Source organism: Lissotriton vulgaris, chromosome 7 (genome assembly GCF_964263255.1).
Source record: "Lissotriton vulgaris chromosome 7, aLisVul1.2, whole genome shotgun sequence".
Classification (NCBI taxonomy): domain Eukaryota; kingdom Metazoa; phylum Chordata; class Amphibia; order Caudata; family Salamandridae; genus Lissotriton; species Lissotriton vulgaris.
The window spans coordinates 516,746,264-516,772,280 of record NC_141695.1 but is presented as its reverse complement, the minus strand read 5'-3'; the positions used below and the strand labels follow the sequence as shown (position 1 = coordinate 516,772,280).

General features: G+C 46.1%; 1 protein-coding gene across 1 annotated transcript in view; it reads right to left on the bottom strand.

The window, feature by feature from the left end:
* The window catches only part of FOXK2 (forkhead box K2), a 360,578-nt gene extending 337,565 nt beyond the window's left edge, over positions 1–23,013 (bottom strand). Inside the window, exon 1 of the mRNA XM_086930592.1 lies at positions 22,550–23,013. Coding sequence (XP_086786718.1) covers positions 22,550–22,851 — 302 coding nt within the window. The 5' untranslated portion in view covers positions 22,852–23,013. The remainder of the gene's footprint in view (positions 1–22,549) is intronic.
* Positions 23,014–26,017: the final 3,004 nt, after the last annotated feature.

Here is a 26,017-nt window from a genome sequence, read left to right as displayed (position 1 = left end):
CCCTACCACATCAGGAAATGACAGGTTAACTACTAATACAGTACAAATGGTGCCTGCAGTGGTTTCCCAAAGGATAACAAAGGAAGTCCCCGAACCTGGATTAGAAGCTAATGGTAGATGGTACAATCTGGCTAGCTGTAATATTGCAGGATGGAATAGCAAATTGGATTCCCTGGGTTGGAGAGACTTTGTTAATAAATATGATATATTATGCCTCCAAGAGACATGATGCGTGGAAAATATTAACTATGAGGGATTTGTTTCATTTAACCTACCAGCACAGGAATCGACCATGGGTAGAGCCAAGGGCGGTCTCCTTATTTTACTTTCGGTTAACCTCCCAGTGAAAGTTATTTCACATGAAAAGGTCGGTTGTCACTCCCAAGTGATATGGCTATGCCACAAAAATGGTCGGAACATCCTACTGATCAATCATTATAATAATTTGTTTGACTCTTCACGTTCATCTGTTAGTGAACTAGAGAGGGCTCTGGATAAGACCTGTCAGGACAATCACGTTAATTTTGCATTCATTTGGGGTGGGGACTTTCATATCCCAATGTGTCCCTTATCACTGACCAAGGCATGTGGGGTTAATGATGATAGAGCTGAGGGCTGTATTCCCTTTACCCACAGTACCTATGGAGAATCACTGAATATAGTTCTGGCAAAGTATGATTTAATCATATTACAGACCGCCAAAGATATAGAGGGAAACTCCGTCCCAACTTTTACCGGGAGGAACTCCGCCACTATTATTGACCATTTGTTGATCTCATATGATATTAGCATTAATTGTGATACTCCGGTCGTATTGGATCTTGCGATCAGCGACCATAATTGTATCACAGTGACATTATTTATTTGGGGTAATAAAGCCTCGGCAGCTAAAACTGTTGTTAATGATATTGTCCCATATAGACCAAATGGACACAGGATAAAATGGAGAGGAGATAACTCAGAAAAACTCTTGACAAAAATTGTGGCGGCAAGTTTGCCCGATCTGTACGCCTGTCTGGATGGTAATACAGACCCTATAGGGCAGGGGTCTCCAAACCGGTCCTGGAGGGCCGGATCCATGCCAGATTTTTGGGATATCCCCATTGAGATACATGTAGTTATTTTAAAAATCTGGCATGGATCCGGCCCTTCAGGACCGGTTTGGAGACCCCTGCTATAGGGATTCTAGCTAGTTTTAACAGAATAAGTCTTTTAATTGATAACATCCTGACCACCACTAAGCATAGTAACAAGAAACCAATGATAGGGTGGTTTAACTCCGCTTGTACAGAGTCATTGCAGAAGCTAAAGAAGGCTTTATCTAGTAGGCCCAGGGATAGGCTGTTTATCTCTAATCTTAGGGGCGTTTATAAAGAGCAGTTGAAACGAAGGAAGCGTGAACTACAGGAGGAAGCTTGGGATAACCTGACCAGAGCCGTAGAACTATCAAATAGCAAACTCTTTTGGAATACGGTTAACAGCCCATTTCTGAAGATCGATGACACCCCAGTCCTTACCGCCCAAGTTAGCGAGGAACACTGGGTCTCACACTTTACTAATATTTTTGACCAAGAGGGAGTGGCGGATTCATCCCGGGGGGACGCTGACTCATGGCCTGTTATCCCCTTAAACATTACAGTATCGGAGGTTGAACACGCCATCAGGTGTAGTAAGGGAGGGAAAGCACCTATCCCTAGGTGCCTATCGACCTATACAAGGCGGATAGGGCACTGTGGGGTCCAGTCCTGACCAAAGTTTTTAATGCGGCAGTTATGGAAAGCACCCCGCTTACATGGGGGGAATCTGTAATTATTCCAATTTATAAAAAGGGAGATAGGTCTGATGTGAAAAAATATCGACCTATTTCCCTGTTAGATTCATCCCTCAAGATAATGAGCCGGGTGCTGCTGGCCAGGTTAGAGAAATGGGCAGAGGATAGCAGAGTCCTCGCGTGTTCCCAATTCGGGTTCCGAAAGGGGCTCGGAACCATTGAACAATGTATAAACCTAGATCTCTTTATTGGGAAGTATACACGCGCTAAGCAGGGCTCGGTCTACCTCTGCTTTGCAGACCTAAGCAGCGCATTTGACCTGGTAGACCAGGCCCTATTATGGTCTACTCTATTAGAACAAGGTGCCCCTGCTGAGATTATTTACTTCCTGGCGAGACTATATTCCAAATTATCTGCCTGTATAAGGTATGGCCCAGGGGGTGAATGTACCGATAGTATCAGAGTTAATTTAGGCATAAGACAAGGTTGTGTCCTTGCGCCCCTTCTTTTCTCCCTTTTTATTAACGCAATTGACGCAGAGCTCAAGCTGGTCAACTCTGATGCCCCTCAAATAGACAGTCAGGCTATTCCAATTTTGCTTTATGCTGATGATTCTGTACTCTTATCAAGAACCCCTCGCGGCCTGCAGAGATTGATGGACAGGTTTGCGGGCTTTATTAAGGACAGGAAATTAAAGTTTAATAATACCAAAACTTTTATCATGTCATGCGGAAACAAAACGAGGAAGTTGAGGCCCTTTTACATTGAGGGCCAAAAGATTGAAATTGTAAAAAAATTCTGCTACTTAGGTATAACCTTTAGTAGTAACGGTATGTGGTCTCAAGAGATAACCAATGTTAAAGCCAAGATGTCTAAAAGTGCTTACGGAATATTAAAATTTGCGACTAAGCTAGGGGATCGTCGTATATACGACATGTTGCACATATATCGTCATAGATGTGTCTCAATTGCACTTTATGGTTCTGGTGTTTGGGGGTATTGTTGCCATGTGGATTTGCGAGTTGAGGAAAATTGCTTCATAAAAAAACTGTTATGTCTGCCTGGGTCAGCTTCCACTGAGATAACACACCAGGAGGTGGGGTTAGATTATTTGTCAGATCTAATTAGTTTAAGACCACTGATGGTATGGAGAGCAATTTGGCAGAAGGAAGAAACTAGTTTCACAAGAAGTATCATTAGTGACTGCCTTCGCCTAGATAAAAGCTCACAGATCCCATGGATCAAATATGTTGTGTCAACTGCCAGGATCTATTCAATATAAATATCCTGGATGATCCCGACAGTTTATCTGATATCCCCAAGATAGAGCTTAAGTGTATTTATTTGAGGAAGAAAGCCCAAGTACGTAGAGACGCAAACATGTTGTTAACAATCCCTCAGTATTATTAATCCAACATGGTTACAACTGGCTTTCAGAATTATTTAAAGGTATTCACCAGACCATCACATCGGTTTGTCCTCACTAGACTAAGGCTTGGAATTGTACATCCTTTAGTGACATTCCCTCTCATGAAAAGCCACCCTTCTTTACCATGTCCTGTAATGGAGTTACGAAACAGAGTATTGTTCACTTTCTATTTGTGACCTCTTTTTACCCCTCCACATTGCCTATTTGAAACCTTTATTTTAAAAAAAGGCAGTAACGACGGTTAAAGCGGCCATGAGGTTACTTTTTTCTTTAGATGATCCTGATATCTGTTTTTATACTGCAACGTACATCTTGAAATCAATAGCTGCTAGAAAAAGCATGGTCTTTTAATCTTTACACAGTCTTATTGACACATGAATTGCACTGTATCTGCATTTTTAGTAACTTCTTTTGCTTCTTTTTAGCGAGAATTGTATTAGAATTTATGGATGTATTTTGTGTGCTTTTAGGATTGTTTTTTAAATAATCGAATAAAGCTTTTGAACTGAACTGAGTTCTACAATGCTGCAGTGGCCAATGCACTGGCTGACCATCATATTTTGGAAATAGAGCACCTGCATGGTGTGGTTTCGTCCTCAGCTGTGCTACGATGGCTGTTGAGCTCTGATAAGTAAGTTTCCAGAGGGTCCTAGAACGTTATCATTAGGGTAGCTAAGGCAAACTGGCGCTAATATACGCTTGCACACCGTTTAATGCCTCCATATGCGCCTGCATTGCCCTTATGAGTGCCGCCAGGGTGTTCCACTTTGCTTCAGGCAGGGGTGGTTCAGTGAACTGAGGCAGGTCTCACCACATGGGGCGACCTCTTCAATGAGAAGATTCTGTCTACTTCTACTGTTGACAGCCTTGTGCAGGACTACGGTATCCCGTCGGGATAGTTTCTCATTTACACCCCCTCACATGCCTACTACACTGCGCTTAGCACAAGACATGACGAGCAAGACACCTCACAGTTCCTATAAACGCTACTCATAGAGGCTTGCATCACGCCATCAAAAGCCTCTAGGGCTCACAGCGCACCGAAAGGAGCATACCAAGTGAGTCATTGCTTGCTTACAGGACATCGCACTATCACTTACTGACAAGCAATAGTCGAAGAGCCTGGGCATACCTTAAATAATCTTCTCTAATCCTAGATTTAAATATGTCCAGTTCAATTATCTCCGCCATACTCAGCTCAAACCTAAGCATGCAACACGTATGTACCAAGGCGTTAGTGACACCTGCTCCAGCTGCTCCTCTACAAAGGCGGATTTCATACACATGGTGTGGTCCTGCCCCCTCATCCGCTACTACTGGGAAACGGTGCTCGATAACTTTGCATGTAGTGGGTTACTCCCTTCTGAAAGACGCATCCCATTGCTCGTTAGGTCTTACTACACGCTCAGTTGAGCGGAAACCCTCTAATAAATTCATAGACTTGGCGCTGATTCTCGCCAAACACAGAACAGCCATGAACTGGAAATCCGCCCTTGCCCCACCTGTATTATTGTGGCTTGCCGATCTCCATTCTGAGATATTAGCCAAGAGATGTGTTACACAAACTTAGGGCAGGACGCGTAGGCCCAACTATACTCCCTGACTGGGATCAGTACTTGGCTGCTGTAGAGGTTAAGTCTGATGAGATGCCACCCTGAACCCAGACTCCCTTATCTATGATCTAGAGGGGCACTATCACTGTTCTACTCCCCCCTTCTCTGCCAGAAGTGTCATCACGATTGGTGAAACTTTGGCCAAGTCCAAGCAAAAAGGTTTTTTTGGAAGAGGGAACACCAACCATTCACCCCCCGCCAGCCCCCCCCCCCCCCCCCCCCATTCGCTATTTCTTGACATCCGGACCTCCTCCCACCCGGGCGCCCACATGTATGTTGACTCCTGCGCTCCCTGATCGGTTTCAGATTGGATTAGCTTTAGTTAATATTGTTACATTTAGTTCATAATTGGCTGGACAACGCATGGTTATGTGATAAGAATGTGGAGTAGTCCTATGGTTGTAAGAGGCTTGGAATCTTTATATCTATTGCTAAACTAATACATATATGTAATTGCCCTTACACACAACGTAATGTATGGGTACATGCTGACTTGACCGTTCTTGATCCTGCTATGATTTATATTGGTGTTTATGGATGGTATAAAAGCAAATAAAACGTATTTACACAAAGAAATTATTATGCGGGCCACATAGGTCAAAATGTTAAGACTCCCTGAACTACGAAATAAGAGTGGCAACATAAATTCTTACTTCATTGGAAATATAAAATACTATACTTCGGAAATAAAATTAATTAAAAATAAAGCCCACTTGTAACTAAAACACAACTGGAATTCATCAAGTTAAGCAGCAATGAAAGCAGAAGTCTGGCTGTAAGAAATGGGGTTATTTGCGGTGGGTGACTTCCCAACTCCAGGAGTAAGTACAACACTTGTCAAGGCGATCTTTCAAAGTCACAAAATTAACATGAGCTTTACCTTCAGGTAGCTATGGCACAGAGCAGGCATGCTTAACTTGAGGCAATGTGTAAAGTACTTATACAGTGCCAAAACAGTAATAAAGTCAAAATGCAAAACAATAAAAACCCCACTGCACACACAATAAACCTACAGACGAAAGTTGACAAAAGCAGAGTCCTTTAGCAACAGGAAAGTGAATCCATAAGAATGGTCTTGGCATCTAGTTCTCTCCCTCACCTTTTAAGGGTGCCCCAAATATTACATGTGAACCCATCAGACTGGTAAAACAGGATTTGACAATGTAGTTTCTGAAAGGATGACAACAACCACGATCATGAATATTCTACGGAGTTCTCTCCATCTCTGCCCATTGTCTGCTCTGTTGTGCGATGTAGAGATTTTACATCTACTCAAGACTAATTACTGGTTTGTGAGAAGATGGAGAGCCAATGCAAATTAGCCTCCGGGAACTTCCGACAGGGAAAAGGTAACTTTCTAAAAAAGTTACATTTCTTTACTATTAATAAAAATAAAAATAAATATTTAAAAAAATAGACTTCCCTATTGAATACCCATAAAGACAAGTAGTAGTTTCATTATTTGTCTAGCTAGTCCAATTTCTGAAACACAATATTAGTATTTTAATCTGTACTCTAGTGTTCTACATAGAAAAACTTAGCCTGCCACAGTAAAAATTGCTTTTGGGTGCTAGTCAATGTATACTCCGATTTATACAGTGCGCCTAATCGCATGTGTGGTCTCATGGAGCTCTTCATGGGCACGGGGAAATTAAGTGATCTGCCCAGAATCCCAGTATGTTTAGCCAATGCAGCAATTCGAACCTGGACCCCAAGCTCCAAATTTGGCAGCTCTAGACATTACCCCACACCCTCCCCCCATTACATGTTATGTTATGTTATGTTATTATTCATTTATAAAGCGCTATATCACCCCGAGGTATCTAAGCGCTCATCTCTAAAGGTCCTACTTTTAAATACCATGCAGCCTGGCCTGTGGGCTACTACACGACCTACATAGTGGTAACTATTTAATATTTAAAAGGGAGGGTTTTATTTGTAAAATGATTTATTTTGACAGGTCGAATTGAAATTATTACACTGCTACATTCAGACTACAATGGTAAGCCAGTGGGGATGTCAAGGTTACAGCCTGAAATACAAAAAACTAACAACAGAGAGATCTGACTGATTCTTGCAATATCTCAACTGCCTTTCTTTAGTGTAGACTTACATTACAAGCCGGTTAAAGTGTTCTCTACAATGTCCGCCATGCTCCAATACTGTTTGTTTGATATACTTCATGGAAGCTACTTGGATGGGAACCCAAAAATCTATCACAAAATCAATGGCAGGCTGTGTGACATTAATTAAGCTCATCACTTGCAAATATCCTTCTTTCATGTCATACGCAATAGGAGGCACATTGTGGCAACACTCTGGAAAATATACCTCTGAACAGGTTAAACTTCTTTCTAAACGTCTGTATGACATACATGGTCGACTTTTTACATTAACTTTTACCAATGCCACAATAAATTAACTCCGATGATCCATATACAAGTACTGTATCATAGCATTTCTAGATAACTTTTGCACCTATTGGTGACGCCCTGAGTGGATAGTTCACCAATCTTCCAGTTCATGGGCCCGGGTTTCAGGAAATCTACTTGCTCACTCACTATGGAGAGTCAGATTTTATCAGGGTGAGCTATTTTTAGGACCCACTGGCCCAGTCTGGAGAGTAAGCTTAAGCTGCCAAAGAACATGTGTTCTGTCCATTCAGTAAGTGAATGAGAAAAAGATGCATTTAAATCTGCTTTTAATCTTGACACATTTGCTATGTGTTCAAAGACAGAGGTCAAATGTAAGCTTTTGTATCCTTACACATTGCTGCTTATTTTATACTGGAGATTGCTTTTTTATTTCCCTAACTGCAAAGTTGGACAATTTTGTAAAGTGAATTGTGTGACAATCAGGCTGGTCATACAACATTTAAATAATTTGCAAATGCTCCGGAAAATGAGTTTTAGCCACCGATACTTGGCTTGGATCCATCTGTTATACGCAGCGCAAGTGTGCACATGCCACGTAGTTTCAGAGGTCTACGCTATTGAGAGGGGCATTAGGCAAGGGTGCCCCTGTCGCTGCTACTTTTTGCCCTCGCTGTGGATCCCTTGGTGACTTACCGGAGGGACTAACTTGCCAAAAAGGGGATAGGAGTGGGAGACACCACCCATGTAGTAGCCATGTACACGGACGACACTTCTTTATGGGACTGATGCTGCCCGTACCGAATTTGAATGTAAAAGCATTTATTAAGCGCACATATACCTAGCAGTTTCTTGGCGCTGAGGATGCAATTGAGCCCAGTGAAAGGGGAGCAGAAGGTTAAGACGGAAAGGCTTGCAGGAAAAGATGCAGTAAGCCTACTACCATGTCTACCCTCTCCCGCATAAACAAAGAACAAATTACAGAATTCACTATTCAATTTGAATTGAATTACAGAATTACTAAGCAAAGTAAAGTCACTCTCCTTAAGACGTTTGCGCCCCATATACAAAAACGTATCCTTACTTCCTTTCCTGAGAGCACTCTCTACCTATTGAACCTATCCCTTATGCAAGGAGATGTACCCCCAGCCTTCAAAGAAGCAATGATCATTCCGCTTAAAAAAAATGTTTTAATAAAAACAGGTGTGAACCCTCAGCATTTAGACAATCATAGGCCCAGATCCCTTCTCCCTTTTCCCACTAAAATTCTAGAGGTACATGTAGCTAAAAATCTTTGTTCATTCCTAGAAGAGACCAATTTCCTGGATTCCCACCAGGTAGGCTTTCGGCCCTCTCACTCCACCGAAGAAATCATCCTATCTGAAGTGAACGACCTAAAAGAAAAGGCTGATGATGGATGTACTCAGACATTGGTCCTACTGAATCTATCTGCAGCGTTCGATACCGTTGACGATGAGATCTTAGTGGATCAAATTGCTGAGGCAGGTCTCAGGGGAACTGCCATAAATTGGCTGAAATCCTTCCTAAAAGATCGAAAGCAATCAGTTTGTCTCTCACCTTATAACTCTGCTATAGTCAGCATGAACTGTGGGTTATTACAGGGCTCCTCCCTGTCCCCCCATCCTTTTAAACTTTACATCCACCCTCCGATATATACACTCAAACAAATGAAGATCAATTGATGAGCCAACGGACTCTAAGGAGTTACTCCAGAATACCATGCTGTTCGTCCGAGACTGAATGAATAGCAATCAGTTAAAACTTAACTCTGATAAAATAGAGAATGTCCTCCCCACAAATAAACTAAACTATTGGACTCCTGCTCACTGGCCTACAGGGTTAGGCCCTGCACCCTACCACAAGAGCATGGTAAAAAGTCTTGGCATTCAAATTGGCACGGACCTATCCATGAAACCCCACATAAGCACAGTTGTCTTCCTGCTTTCTCCAACTCAGGAAGTTTAGGAAAATTACAAGATTCTTTACCAGAGAGGCCAGCACTCAAAATATTATTGCCTTGATTTTGTTCAGAATTGATTAAGTTAATGATATTTACCTGTGTCTCACTATTAACCAAAATTACTGACTACAGATGATACAAAACCAAGCTGCTAGGATCATCTATCAACAACCTAGACACTGCCACACGAAACCGCTGATGAAGGAGTTTCACTGGCTCCCAGTGTCATAGCTGTCTATGTTTAAAACAGGATGCATTATCTTTAAAGCGAAAGCGATCCACAGCAAAGGTCCCAAATATCTATCCACAAGGATCCACAGATATTACCCAAAACGCAATCTCAGATCTGCATAGATGCATTTATTGGTGGTCCCAAGATTTAGATGCAAAAGTACGGGAGGGACAAGATTCTCTACACTAGGACCCCAATTTTGGAATCTATGCCTATCGCTATCAGACAGCAGAATACATGTGTTTCAGGAAAAAGCTGAAAACATTGCTATTCACTCAAGCCTATAGCTAGGCACGGACTCAGATAACAGTGGTTTCTAACTCAGTGCCAAGAGACCTGTCAGTGTACATGTGCTTTATAAATTTCCCCATACATAACATATCAGTAAAACTGCACGTCAGTGGCAAAGATTGTGGCCATTTAAATTGAAAATGACTGTCAGTAAATGGCAGAGCCTTACCGCATAAATCTTTAGTAATATATTTATTAAAAGCGACAGTTTTTCAAATATGAACAGAGAAACAGTCTTGCTCCGCCCTGATCTCAATGCTGTTAGTGAACTAAAAGACATGTCAGAAGTCACTTGTACATTAATTTGTGGGCTAGATTTTTTTTTTATTAAACTTGGAGGAAAAGTTTGGTCTAATAAATGAAAAAAAAGTGTTTTTGTACAGCAGACATACTTAAAACTCAAATATTTCAAGGTGTGTGTTCTTGTATGGGATAATGAAAACAAGCATTGGAAATTCAATAGGTCTCGCATTAGAAAAGTTGGAGCTATTGGTCTTGTAAATGACAAATATTTTATTTACGTGTTGGTTTTTAAAATAGCTAAATTGATAGCTTTGTCATTTACAATGCCAATAGTTATAACTTTCGCGAATGTGACACTTATAGCATTTGTAATGCAACATGTTTTGTATGTACGTGACTTAGATGGCAGCTCTGGTCGTTAGGCCACATCTCTAGAGAGATGTACGAAGTACTGAGGAAGACAAGATAAACTGCACTTCAATAATGTTGTTGAAATTAAGTTAGTACCTCTTTGATCGTTTTACTGCAAAATTGAGAAAATTATGAGACTCTAGTTCAGACCAGTTCGAATGTAGCTGTAGGACAAGGCAACCCAAGAAGTGCCAGTTGTTGTGGTGGCGAGTGATGCTGTGGCGTTCAGTGATGCTGTGGTAGCGCATAGTGATGTGGGTGTGGGGGTGTGGGTGTGTTGGATGGGTGTGTGTGTATGGGGGGGTGGGTATGTGGGGGTGAGTGGGGTTGTGTGTGGGCGGGTTGTGTGTGTGGGGGGGGTTGTGAGTGTGGGGGGGGTTGTGAGTGTGTGGGGGGTTGTTTGTGTGTGTGGGGTTGTGTGTGTGAGGGGTTGTGTGTGTGAGGGGTTGTGTGTGTGAGGGGTTGTGTGTGTGAGGGGTTGTGTGTGTGAGGGGTTGTGTGTGTGAGGGGTTGTGTGTGTGAGGGGTTGTGTGTGTGAGGGGTTGTGTGTGTGGGGGGTTGTGTGTGTGGGATGGGGGTGTGGGTTGTGTGTGGGGGGTTGTGTGTGGGGTGCTGTGGGTGTGTGTGGGGTTGTGGGGGGGTTGTGTGTGTGTGGGGTTGTGGGTGGGTGTTTGGGGGTGTGTGTGTGTGGGGTGTGTGTCAGTTTTGCTGTTACTGGCATCTGGAAATATTTGTATACGCCAGAAAGTGCTATACACTTCCATCACCGGAATTTGCTGCTCAAAATCTGACAAAAAGCTACCGAGGCGTTTTGAGAAAAATATCCTGTAGGCCGATCGGTTACAGCTTTGCCTGTATTTACATTATGAAGCTTGACAACCAAGTACAGCGGTCTGTGTAATTGCGTGCATTCGCGCATAAAATGCAGGCACCGAACACGTTCAATTATGTACCTCTGCTGCAGGACGAGCCCTGTACTTCAAGTTTGGACCCCTTAAAAGGCGGATAAGAACCGGTTTTCGTGCTCTGTGCTGGGGAGGGGGAGGGCCATTGGAGGGGGAGGGCCATTAAAGGAAGAGGGCGGAGAGGAGCCTGTGAGAACTCGCAGCAGAGATCAAAGGAAGGGTGGGAGAGACACTGGTGAGCAAGCATATGGGGGAGTCAGGGAGTGTGCAGACTGCAGACACCCTAATAGAGCCCTTTGGGATTGCTTGGAAAGCCCCTGTCCACTTGGAACCACTGCACTATTTATGCTATATCATATTATTGATATATCACAAACAGCCAGCTTCCTACACTCACGAGGGTTATAACGCGATATAAAAACAACTGGGCATTAGGACCACTTAGACCAGCACTTTAGACCTTGCAAGGGGTGCGAAAGCCACTATATAAATACCAATGCGATATGGTAGCAAGCATTGGCACAGACATTATGTCTGAAATGGCTGCCTGTGTTTTGGCTTTGCCAACGCTTTATTTATTTTGTGTAAAACTGTACTGGGGGGGGGGGGGGGAATCTACTGGGATCCTAACCAATAAAAAAAATAACTTTGGCTAAAAGCGGATTTTTTGGTGTAAAAAAAGTGTGCATTGCCAACATAGTCCCTTCACTCAGAGGGAACTACTTTGTGTGAGGATGTGCTACTTGTGAAAGGACAGAATGCCATCACTCACTTTAAACTTAGCCAGTGGATGATGCAGGCTGATCCACTGTCCAACACTGTAGTGGGTGGAAGAAAAAAAAATAGAACACAGACACAACAGACCAATGGCTTAAGAGGGCTGGCTGGCAACCCTTTGAGTAGGTATAGATTATAACTAGTTTTATTAATTTCAAAAAGTATTGGCTAACACCTAAACACCGCCCCTAAACAGGTGTTCCCACATTCTTGGTTTACAGCAGTTTTTGAACGCCCTAACTGAGTGAAGGAGGCACTAGAGTTTTCCTTCACAAATTTTGAAAAATACTACGAGAATATTCATAGTGGGAAAGATTTGTTATTATTCTGCAGTAAAAATGTGTTCTTTGTACAGCACTTTTATTCAAAGTGCCTAAAATAGACATATTTATAGCAATGCATCAGTCATTTTACACGGTCCTCACGTCACTTATCCTAATACTCAATTTACCATAGAAAGCTGAAAGGTCGAGTTGGCGGATGAGAATGTGTAACAGGTCAGCAGTTGATACACTACACATTGAGCTTTGCTAAGATGCATATTGGGTTTCAATGGTAAACTGCAACAAGTGAGAGACAAAGGTATTTGTTAGGAATGCCTCCTCCTATACAAACCTGTCTGTGCAGGGAGTCACAGTTACAAGTTGGTCAAAGATGACTGCACTTGGTTATTGATGGATGCTATCAAGCTATACGGCCGATGAATTATGGCAGGTCAAACCTTGCAACATTTCCTTGCGGGAAAAGACAATTGAATACCAGGGCGTACACTTTACGGCCAATTTGTAGGCACAATAGTTATGCGTTTAGATCACTGGTAATTGAGGCCAAAAAATAAAAATAAAACGAGACACGGCCTGCCGGCCGTGAAAGTGAAAGTACGGCCGGCCGGCCGTGAATAATTAGGGGAGGAGCAGCCAGGAGAGAGCAGGAGCGGAGGCGCCAAGCTGGGGAACAGATGGCTGGCTGACGTCACTTATCGTAGTACTCAATTTACCATTGAAAGCTGAAAGGTCGAGTTGGCGTATGAGAATGAGAATGTGTAACAGGTCAGCAGTTGATACACTACACATTGAGCTTTGCTAAGATTCATATTGGGTTTCAATGGTAAACTGCAACAAGTGAGAGACAAAGGAATTCGTTAGGAATGCCTCCTCCTATACAAACCTGTCTGTGCAGGGAGCCACAGTCACAAGTTGATCAAAGATGACTGCACTTGGTTATTGATGGATGCTATCAAGCTATACGGCCGATGAATTATGGCAGGTCAAACCTTGCAAAATTTCCTTGCGGGAAAAGACAATTGAATACCAGGGCGTACACTTTACGGCCAATTTGTAGGCACAATAGATATGCGTTTAGATGACTGGTAATTGAGGCCAAAGAACAAAAATAAAACGAGACACGGCCTGCCGGCCGTGAAAGTACGGACGGCTGGCCGTGAATAATTAGGGGAGGAGCAGCCAGGAGAGAGCAGGAGCGGAGGCGCCAAGCTGGGGAACAGATGGCTGGCGATTTGATGCTGTGCACGCGCATTTTAGCTCAATGCGCTTGCGCATTGACCTAAAAGCGCACGGGCACAGCATCAAATCGCCAGTCTAGTTAAACTTTGTTTAAGCCCCTATAGTCTTGCAAGCTCAATGCGCATGCGCATTGACAGGCGAGACCTAAACCCGACTGTGAAATAAAATATTTGCCTAGGATGCTACAGTTTGAGACGAGTTTATGGGTGAAGGGCATTACAATTAGTGTAAATAGATTATTCAAGTCACTAGATCTGAAAGTCTAGTAACATTTTCATGGCCTGATGGGAGGAGAAAAGTGCTGGCTGCAGAGTCATATTAATGCTGTGTGAAACCCGGAGAGAGTGTTCCAGCTTTGTTGAATATCCTTACTAAGGAAAGAGGCTTTGGCATAGCATAGTGCATCCATTAAGCCCTATATATAAAATTATTTCATTATATTATGTTGCCAACAGGCCTTTGTATTCTCACACATTGCAGGCCTATTTTGGGTGGTGGTTACAAGTGTGTGGTTGACCCATTTTGATTGCATGTGTTACAAGAAAGGATTAACTATCTCGCTCTTTACTCACTGGAGTCATATATATATATATATATATATTTCTTTTATCGAAGTAGCAATCTGGATTTGCCGTTGTATGTATGTATTTGTATGTATTTAATGCTTGTTAAGCGCGGCTGTCACCCAAAGGGTATCCTGGTGCTGAGATCAGTTCAACCATCCGGTGTATGCTTTAGACTACTCTTGGAAATAAATGTGTTTTGAGATCCCTTTTAAAAGAGACCAGATCTTGTCTACTCCTCAGCGTCAGAGGTAGAGTGTTCCATATTGTGGCGGCTGCAAAGCTGAAGGCGCGGCCACCCATTCTCACTCTGTTTAGCCTAGGAATTCTCACTAGGAACGCCGAGGCGGATCTCAAAGGTCTGGCAGCTTGGTACCAAGAGAAAAGATTTTGCAGTGGTATTGGTCCTTGTCCATGCAGAGCTCCAAAAACCAGGCATAAAGCCTTAAATGTGTACCTCTGCTGGACCGGTAGCCAATGAAGATCAGCCAGAGCTCCAGAAGAAGAAGCAGAGCGCGGGAGAGACAGAGCTAATTTAGCCGCCATATTTTGGATCTTCTGTAACTTGAGGATCAGGGTCTTTGGAGCTCCCAGAAGTAGTGCGTTACAGTAGTCTAACCTACTGAGAATGGACCTACGCACTACCTCTGCTCTAGCTTCCCGAGGAAGGAGTGGTAATATCTTCCGAAGAGCACGGAGCAGACCCATACAAGTCCCTACAGTCCTGTTCACCGAGGCATCAAGTTGTAAATTCGGTTCGAATACAACTCCCAAATTGCGAGCCGATTCTGCGGCCTCCACCGAGCCCGGTATAGAAGTTGGCCAAAAATCTTCCGGCAGTGCGCGATGGAGTCAGTCTAGGGAGCAGTGCAGTACCTCCGTTTTCGACCCATTGAATTGGAGTTGGCTTGCAACCACTCTGCTGTGGCCGACATACAATGGTGAAAAGTGTCCCTTGAAACCACCTCAGTACCCTCAAAAGAAAAAAATCAATTGAGTGTCATCGGCATAATTGATGACTTGTATGCCGAATGACTTTATTAGATGTATCAAGGGTTGGAGGTAAAGATTAAAAAGGATCGGGCTAATCGCAGATCCTTGGGGGACACCTTGGTTCACCTGTCGTATGGCAGAGCGAAAAGGTGGTAGCGCCACAGCTTGTTGTCTATTGCCGAGATATGATGTTAACCAGGATAAGGCCAGGCCCGTTATTCCCGCATTTCGAAGACGGCCCAGTAGGACCTCATGGTCCACCGCGTCGAACACGGCCGACATGTCAAGCAGCACTAAAAATGCTTACTTGCCCCTGTCGACACACGTTCGCAGATCGCTCAACACGGTGAGCAGTGCAGTCTCAGCACCATGGGCCGGTCTGAAGCCAAATTGGGCTGCATCCAGGCAGAGGTTGGTTTCCAGGAAGTTGGCCAAGGCTCTCGTAACCCACTTCAAGGATTTTTATCGCAAATGGTAGGAGCGAAATAGGCCTGTAATTGGCTGAGCAGAGAGGGTCCAAGGTAGCCTTTTAGGTTTTGACTAGCCAATGCGTACGAAGTACGCATGTGCTAGAAAAAACCTAATGAGAATAGTATATGGGGCTTGGAATCCGCCCCGTCTTCTATTGGCTAGCTCCATAAATGGAGGCTAGCCATTGGAAGACGGGCCTGTCCGTCAATGCCGGACCAGATTCGGGGGTGTTCCCGAGAATTTTTGGCTTTTGGCTACGTCAGCCGAAAGCCGATTCTCGGGAACGCCCCCGAATCTGGTAAGGCACTAGTGGCACCCGAGCGCTCTGCCGCCTCCTACTACGGTGTAAACGCTGCCTCCCTGATTGCCGCCGCTGCCCGGGGCCGAGAATAACTTGAGGACCTCGCCGGGGCCGCGGAGAGCAAGAACGAAGGAGCTGCCCTCCCATTGGCTGAGGCGGTCGAGCCCCCTCAGTGCCGCCGCGCTAGGATTGGTTCTCGAGCCGCCGCGTCATGAGCAAGAACAAAGGAGCTGCCTTCCCATTGGCTGAGGCGGTCGAGCCCCCTCAGTGCCGCCGCGCTAAGATTGGTTCTCGAGCCGCCGCGTCATCGCTGGAGCCGCCCTGCGATTGGCTGCAGCTTCGTTCTGTGTTCTTGATTTTATCAATAACTAAAATGGCCCCTACACACAGATTCATAGATGAACCAAACGGATGTTTTCCCTTCATAAATAGGGCGATCTGCCACAAGGCACATGGGACTGACACAAAATAACTTCATTTAAATTACAAACATTTGAAAATGGCATTTTACTGGGGATAATAAGACAGACCAAGGTTCTGCGTTGTTTCCATTGCACCTGCAGTCTCCGCTGCCCCGCCCTCTGCTGCCCTCCCTGGTTCGGTTTCGTTTCTTCAGTCTGCTCTAAGAAGAAGAGGAAGGGCGAGGACGACTGAAGGGAAACAACAGACTAACGGGAGCCAGTCGGAGGCACGAGCGTCCTGCAAACAGAGAGGAGCGAGAGAGTGACCGGTATCCGACCAGCCTCCCGCGAACATCAGCTGTTGTCTAGAGTGACCGGCATGCACCTGGCAAACCAAAGGCAGACCTGTCCCAGCTCCAGGAGCAACTGACAGGCACGCGGCAACCCAGGCTGTGCTCAGTGCACCAACTCTAGGAGTGACTGGCACGCACCCGGCAGCCCAGGCTGTACCCGGTGCACTAACTCTGGGAGGGACTGGCACGCACCCGGCGTCACACAGTACACCACCTGTAGGAGTGACCTACTCGTCTGCGGCGCCTCTTGAGTTTAGACCAATTCTAGACAGTGACGGGCACGCTCCCTACGGCACTCAGTTCACCAACTCCAGGAGTGATTTGACAAACAGTGATAATCTAAAAAAAAAAAAAGCACCAGTTCTACGAGTGACTGGTGGCACCGGAAAACCCAGGAGATACTTTCCACACAAGCTAGCGGAGTGACCCGCACTCTTACTCAGAGAGGCGCACTGGCTTTGAAATGCCAGGCTGCATGCAGTTATTTACACTGATGGCCTCGGAAGCGACTTGTCACATGCACTGCTCCTGTTGACAGCCTTAGATAACGCAACTCAGAAGCGCTCACCATCACCCTGGGCTTACGAGGCGCTATACACGTGCTTTCAGTCATTCATCCTCGCCATGTGGAAGAAGAGCACAGAGTCAGATCCGGCCAAGCAGCCCTCCATGTCCGACCTTGCCATCTCATCCTTCCTGAGCCTGGTGTTGTGTGAGCGCAGCGGGTGCCTGGCCGTTCCCGAGATCCGGAAGCACCTCAGCCTCTCACCGACGCACATCACAAGCATCCTCCGACAGGAGGCCTCCCGCTTCCTGCTGCTGGAGCCGGCGGGGCTGGTGCTGGCGCTGTCCGCCATCCGCACGTGCTCGAGGGAACGGTGTCCGGGCCAGGACTGCGCCCGTCTGCACCTCTGCCGCTTCTTCATCCTGGACCGGTGCACGCGCAAGAGGTACGTGCGCGTGAGTTAGTGACAAGGAAACGGGCTGGAGTCGAGGTCCCAAGAAGCTGCGCAGAGATTCACTGCGGGGGTTGCCAAGTGTGACTGAATATTACAAAGTGATGACAGGCTGTGAATGAGAGGCTTTTAATGCATAAGAAGTAGAGGCAGGAGTGAGAGACTGCAGGCAGTGTGCCCGGCATGGGCAGAGGCCAGATAGGGGACTGAGGTCAAGGGAAGAGGTAATGGCGAGAAAGCAAATGACACACAATTCGGGCTGGACTGTTCCCATTTGGTGCAAGGTCAAGACTCAGCAAACAAACCATTGTTGACGTAAAAGGGCTGATTTCTGCTTTGTACCCGTGAACATATGATCAACTGTGGCACCTTGACTGTCTGCAACCATCATTTACATCCCACACAGCCATGTCATACCTGTTTCCATGTATTTGTGTCTGGCAAATTATTTTAACGCTTGTTTTTAGACTGTGTTCCTTTATTCTTTCTATGCATAGATATTTGGAGAACCTATCTTGTTATTAAATCAATGAATGATCTGTTTCCTAGGAATGGCCTTGCTAAATTAAGAACTGGCAATTTTAATCTGAGTTCCAAACATTCTTTTGGTAGTTAGCCACTCGAGAATCTGAAATTGTGTCCTTCCTGGCCATTTCTTTAGCACAAGAGGCTGACCTTGGTTGTTCTGGGTGTGTGGGTGTGTGTGGCTCTGGGTGTGTGTGGCTCTGGGTGTGTGGGTGTGTGTGGCTCTGGGTGTGTGGGTGTGTGTGGCTCTGGGTGTGTGGGTGTGTGTGGCTCTGGGTGTGTGTGTGGCTCTGGGTGTGTGGATCTGGGTGTGTGTGTGTGTGTGTGGATCTGGGTGTGTGTGTGTGTGGCTCTGGGTGTGTGTGTGTGGATCTGGGTGTGTGTGTGTGTGTGGCTCTGGGTGTGTGTGTGTGGCTCTGGGTGTGTGTGTGTGGCTCTGGGTGTGTGTGTGTGTGGCTCTGGGTGTGTGTGTGTGTGGCTCTGGGTGTGTGTGTGTGGCTCTGGGTGTGTGTGTGTGGCTCTGGGTGTGTGTGTGTGGCTCTGGGTGTGTGTGTGTGGCTCTGGGTGTGTGTGTGTGGCTCTGGGTGTGTGTGTGTGGCTCTGGGTGTGTGTGTGTGGCTCTGGGTGTGTGTGTGTGGCTCTGGGTGTGTGTGTGTGGCTCTGGGTGTGTGTGTGTGGCTCTGGGTGGGTGTGTGTGGCTCTGGGTGGGTGTGTGTGGCTCTGGGTGGGTGTGTGGCTCTGGGTGGGTGTGTGGCTCTGGGTGGGTGTGTGTGGTGGGGCTCTGTGTGGCTGTGTGTGGGGGGGGGGGCTCTGTGTGGGTTTGTGTGTGGGGGCTCTGTGTGGGTGTGTGTGTGGGGGCTCTGTGTGGGTGTGTGTGTGGGGGCGCTCTGTGTGTGTGTGTGTGGGGGGCTCTCTGTAGGTGTTTGTGTGTGTCATTTGCGAGAGAATAAGCTATTGGCATTGTAAATGACAATGCCATTTATTTATGTTAAAAAAAAACAAATAAAAATAATGTCAAGAGCAATGCCAATAGCTCTAACTTTAACAAAGGCAAAACCATTGCATTGTAAATGCTTGTTTTAACAAAGGTGTTACTATTGCCAACTTCCAACTGTCTGGAACTGATGCTGTAGCCAACGATTGGCAGCAGATTGAATGTAGCGGGGGAAACAGCTCGTCTTGGAAGGCCTTCCAGACCTTATGCGGCATAGGATCTAGGGGTGAACCTGAAGATACGCAATTGGCCAGAGCGCAAAATTCCTCCAGCGAGGGAGCAGGGAAGCTTAACAACTGGGAGGTCCCCTCCTTGTTATTACTCTCTTCGGATTCCAGATGACAGGGAGATACCGAAGGAGGAAGCAAAGATGGTGTATGCTGTCTGGAGGCTGCTAGTCCATTCAGAATGTTCCTAATTTTTTCCTCAAAAGCGAGGGCTAAAGAATCGCAGAGTTCCTGAGATGCAGGGATAGATGATACAGCGCAGGAAGGATTGGATAAGCTTTTAACCAGCTTGAACAAGGTCTGCTATTTATTAGGAGCTTTTGCCAAGGTATCTTCCAAAAACCTTGCTTTAGCGCTCCTTAGCTGGAGCTTATATTCCAGCAGAGTAGCTTTATATGCAGCCCTGTCCCGCTCCTTATACCCTCTCCTCCATGTGCATTCCGCCTGCTTACAGCGGAGCTTGGACTGGCCATGTTCCTCAGTAAACCAGGTTAGTCCCTCTAGGTCTGTTCCTCACTTTCCGTAGAGGAGCCACCTCATCCAGTGATGTCAAAATTTGCTGACAGAGGGCAGCGTAGCTCTTATCCACACTGACTTCCATCCTAAAAGTTCCAGACAGCAACAGCAACAGTTGTAGGCTCATAAATTATAAGTACAGTTTTAGAGCGTACCAAAAGGTAAACTTAAGCAACAAAACGTAATAAATTAATGTCAACTTCTTATTTGTCTTAATAGCCCCTACCATGAAGCTACTTATTGTTCATATCCCGTTTATATGCACAAACATGTAATGTTTGTCAGTCCCACAATACGAATATTTTTCGGTTCCATGTGGTATTGTTATTGCCTGGTGGAAGCAGGGTGTATTATTTTTCCAGTTTGTAAGCAGTGTATAATGCAAATCTGTAATACAGAGCTACAGAGACCAAGACCTTAGAAAGGATTTACTGAATGGGGAAGCTAAACTATTTCAAGGTTGCCCCGGGCACTCACAGACAACACGATTAAGGCGGAAACGCGCAGATATTTAGAGTGCACTAAAGCACTGCGTCCTCTGTGGCAAGCAGAACCATAACAATCATCAATCACGAAAGGGATTACATTTATCAATCGCAAAAAAATGAAACTTTATAAGGAAAAGTCTCCCGTAAAAAGAGTGCAAATTAGTTGTTATGCAAAGACAGATATTATACGATCTCGTTGAAGACAATAGGTTTCTCTAATACCACAATGGGCAACCTATTTGTCATATTATAAAGCAAAAAAATAAATGACATTTGAGTCAAATTAGGGCAGCGAGCATTTTTAAAAAAACGGTATTATGCATCGGAAAGGCTGCAATTTAGGCATGCGCACATTTTGAACATCTCCTGGGACGGAGATTCACAAAATTTAGTATATCTGTATTAAACCTAGAAATACAAACGAGCAATGCAAAAAAAACCAGAAAAGAAATAGCACCACGTTCACAGCCATCAGTTAACCAATCATGCTAGTCGTTTTAGTTAAGCAGCTTATTAAAATTCACTGTGCACTTTCGTTTAATTACAACTTCAGCCAACTTTGTACCTTTTTTCAATGTATTCACAATATTATTTCATTCGTTTCTTCTCCAAATTCTGCGTGCCATGATAGTGCTTTCCCCGGTGAAATGTAAAATTAATATTACGTATGGATCGGATGCACTCGCAACACACGGCAACCCTTTAGCTACCCCCACATTTTCTGCAAATGCATACATATTGTACCAAATAACGTGTTGCAAGATAACCCCCACTCACTGAAAACAATTGGAGCATGATAAACCAACCACCTCTTCTAAAAGCCTGGTATGACTAGACAGCTACTTTTCACCAGCCAGAATGGCCTAATGCGTGCTGTTTCCAAGCCAAGTGTGTACTGACAGTTCGCCCAAATGACAGCAGAACACATTATGAACTGCAGGAAACAAGTCTAGCCCACGATAATCTGGGCATTCGTAAACAAACAATGTATGAAACAGAAACACAAAGTATAATCTGGGTATAGGTGACTCGGGAATGTAAAATTGAAGAGCTCGGCACAGATGCAACCCCTTAAGGCCCAGTCTCTCAAGCACCTTGTGCACAACAAGGAGAACACTTCCAATTCTCCCATGGATGCGTCCTAGAAGATAATCAATTATGCAAGTAACTTACGTTTTAGAGAGGGGAGGGCGCGCGCAAGGCTCCACTGATCTACTGCATACGATGGTGTCTGCCATCTGCGGTGTGTAAATCAAGGCTGAGACAACGGGCCACGCGGGAGGGGGCACCTCTGTAAACATTACGTGCACGATGAGGCAGCCACATCCTATGTAGAGGAGGAGCCCCACCTCTGTAAACAGAACGTAAATGAGGCTACCGCAAACCCACTGAGGGAAGTGAAGGACTCTTCTTGACCCCAATATTTTAAACACTGTGTTTAAAGGGTGCAATGCAAAACCTGCCAGGAGGGATAATCCTGAGCCGGTAATCTCAAGTCTCCCCAGCGAACATACTGTGCACGGGCATCTGTCTGTCGGTTACGTTAAAGAGCAGCGCTACGCTCTCGTCCAAGGAAGAACAATGACAGGTCGGTTGCAATGTTGGTCAGATGTTATCAGATGATGTTATTATTGCTCGTTCAGACTGCATCAAAGGACATCCATCCAGCTCGTCAAACAGATCAAGCATTATACTGAAAAGAACATGTACATAATATGATGGTGGAGAGTATATCAATATATTAATAAGAACAATATGGACTAAGTCATATAAACATTGGAGCGCTATCCACCAAAGCTGATCGTAAGGGAACAGGTGAACAAATGCAAATACAGACGCACGCCCTCCCACGAGGCGGACAATGCTCCCATAAAAATAGTCACCTCCACTTCCAATATCAGATAGACATGCCTACGTATCGGACAGGAACACAACCCAGCCCCTCTCAAAAAAACAAATCAGAACGGCTATTTTCATAACATGGAATGCTTAGTTATTTCCCATAATACCAGTACAACATAGCAATTGGAGAGTCATGCATCACCAATCAAAATGGAATGCATCCCAAATACCAATGGAACACGAACTGCTCCTCTTCAATGACAGGAAACAGGCACCCTTCAATCATTTAAAAGGGTACATGCATGCCACCTCCAAATAAGTCAAATGCTGCAGCCCAACACATCTTCCCAAAACTCCACCTTCAGACGTACAATCGGGGCAGCTGCAGTGGCGGGGCTCCCCTCCTCTGGAAGACCCCGTCAACGAAGACGCCGTTCTTCCCAAGGCAGCGCAGGTAGAAGCCCCCACCATCAACCCCGGTCCCCCCAGGCGCCGCGGTGAAGATCTCCAGGTGGCGACGGGAGATGAAGCTCGAGTGGCCCATGCTGACGTCCACCGAGCCCTGAGACGAGTTCCGCCCGATGCTAACGGAGCGCTTTTTCATCAGGTACTCGAACTCGCGACCCTCCAGGCGGGCCACTGCCGGGGGGGGCGCGGGCCCGGCCGCCGCCATCTTGTGCGGTCTGCGGGGGGGTCACCGGCGCCGGAGGGGGGGCACAAAATGGCGGCCGGGCGCGCGCTCCAGCCTCGGCGGCTCCGACCCACCGCAGCCGTCCACAGCCGGGGAGCAAAGGGAAGGGGGGCGTTCAGCCTAGCCTAGCGCAGAGCCACCGGGAGGACGGACGACTCGACCGACCAATCAGAGGGACCAGATGGGGCGAAGCCTGGGACCTATGCCCAATCGGAGCATGGCTCCAGTTCAGCGCTAGACTACAGGGTTAGGATGAAGCAGATTTCTGGAAGATGTGGGCTGGCTCACGTTCTGAGGAGTTGACTGCCAATGGGTAATCCAAGCGGTTTAGGTTACCGTTAACAGGCACGGGGTTGGTATCTGCCCCTATTCTGTAGTGACAGCCATTATTATTGAGGAAATCCCGCTATCACTGCGTATTTGTGGTCCTATTATTTTCTGCATCTGTTGTAGTTGCTTTCTCAAGCTGGGACCTCATATGCTATAATGATTTAAATTACCGGAAGACATTATCACTCACTACACAAATGGGGATGCCAGTTAATCCTTTACAACTGTAAAATGGATATATTTATGGACACTGGAATAGGCAAGTCCAGCAGACTAACAAAGGACAATTTCACGGATCTGATAAAGTCTTCCAGCTGCAGATTCTTTACCTTAGACTCGAGTTATCCAGAGGCATCAGACTTGATCCGGAAATTTTCGTAAGCAGTACCCCTGCTCACAAGTAGGTGACGTAATTGGGCTCCGCGTTGCGTCAATGAACTCTGAAGAATACCAGCCGAGCCATATGATACCAACATGGGCTGGTGTGAGGATTTGGCAGACGCGAATGGACTGGATACTTCTCCAGATACTGGCTTCCTTTCTGGCACTACTGTGGCAACAACGAAGGGAGATTCATTCGCAATGGTGGTGAGGAAGAAGGCCAGGATCCTGGACCTTAGCTTGTCCTCATTAGCAGCCTAGACTAATGTCCTCAGAACTGCTTCCCCCATTTAATAAAGCACTTACTGATGTCCTGCTTGGGACCTGGCCCAAGCTCAGCATGAGCTCCTGTGAACAGGAAAGTATCCAGCCGCCTCTGCCCCACTCCAGGGGACCCATGTTCCTCACCGAACACCTCGGAGAGCTTGGTGGTCCAAGTCTGCACTTACCACATGAATCCTGTTGCATTCCAAACCACATCACCAGATCGAGAATCCAAGGGGTTGTATAACTTAGGCAAGAAAATGTTTTCTTCCACCACCCTGGCATTGCAATCTGTGAACATCACATGCCTTTTGGTCCTTATTCTCATGCTTTGTAGGATACAGTTGTGCAGGTGCTGTTAACCTTTCTGGAGGAGGCCCAAGCTGTGGTCTCCCAGGCTGTTGCAGATGGGAGGGATGCAGCTAAGTTTACCATTAGATGTGGACTGCACACCACCGACTCACTAAGCAGAGCAGTTTTATCGACGGTGGCCATATTGCGACACACCTGGTTGAGGACTACTGGATTGTCCAAACATCGCTTATGGGCATGCCCTTTGATGGCACCCGTATCTTTGGAGACAAGGCGGATTCCACACTGGAGTGCTTTCATGACGGCAGGGCTATGGCCAGGTCTATAGGCCTTTCCCTGGCCCCTCGTCACCATCAATCCGCATTTTTCTCCTTTCGTGGCCATAGAAGGGGCTTCCAGCCACATCTTTACCTGCCCAGCCATCGCAGTGCTCACTCCCAGCGCCTGCGTGGCCGAGGGCGCAGTACCCACAGAACACGTGGGTAGGCAAGGCAGAGGTCAGGCCAGTCCACCACTCCCAAGAAAGCTGCAGCCTCCAAACCCTTACAGTCTGTGCTCTTACCAATATGGGCCCCCAGTGGGGGAGGGTGGGGGGACAGGATCAGCCACTGGCAGTCCATATCTTTGGACCAGTGGGTTTTGCAGCTCATCCAAAGGGGCTAGTCCCTTCCCTTCAAGACTATCCTTCCCCCTTGCCCTCTACTTTTAACCGGCTGACGAAGGACCACCTATCCCATCTCTGCAAGAAGAGAACCATAGAGAGGGTGTCAACGCCATAAGTATGTAATAATTGCTATACCCCCTGCTTTTTTATACCCAAGAAGGATGGAGGCATTCGTCCTATCATCGATCTGCGCTCTCTCAACTTCTTCCTGAAGAAGGAGAAGTTTAAAATGCTCACTCTGGCATAGGACCTGGCTGCACTGGACCCAGGAGACTGGATGGTAGCGCTGTACTTGCCGGATGCATATGTTCACATCCCCATACTGCTCGCCCACATATGCTACCTGCGGGTCACAGTAGGTCACGAGCACTTTCACTTCGCCGTTCTCCCCAGTGGCCGTACTAGCACCCCTCAGGTGTTCACTAAGGTGATGGCTGTGGTTGCTGCTCATCTGCAAACATCATGGGTGCAGTCTTCCCCTATCCTGACAATTTGCGGTTGAAGGCAAGCTCGCCCAGGCTGTCATCTCTCACCTTCAGACTACTGCGTACCTCCTGCATTCGCTGGGGTTCACTATCAACGTGCCATTGTCACACCTGACTTCTGCTGAAGAACGGCTGGTATTCATGGTCGTAAGGGACGGTGCCCTGCCAGTTATGGGAGGAGAAAGCAGAAGGAGAATGGCAGGAGCAGTTTAACACTGCTGCCTGCATCGGAGCATGATATTGAAAATCATGCTTTTTTGTGGAGATGATTAAAAGTGGGCATGTGCCACGTTGGGCAACATAATATTCGCCTTTGAGGCTCAAGCTAGGATACTTGCGTCATCAGTGGGATGTCGTTATATTTCAACGCCACAGTAATCTTCTGCTCTAGGGCACTCACTTTATGTGGCTCATGGCAGAGTCAGGATATCCTTCTTTAGTTAAGGGAATGGGAGGGGGTCAGGGAAGCATTTGACTTTGTGGCAACATCCGCTTTACATTTTTCTTTCAGACAGGCTGGAGGGCCTGTGGTGGAGTATGGCAGGCAGCAGTGGTACACAAAGCTAGTTCTGGTTTAGTTAATGGGCTCTAAACTGTTTTTCAAAGATTTGTAGGCTTGGTGTGCTGCGAGACCCATATTACCCCACTGTCTGTGCCATCATCTGACCCCAGGCTGGTATATAAAAGAAGCACCGTTACTGCCTTGGCTGAA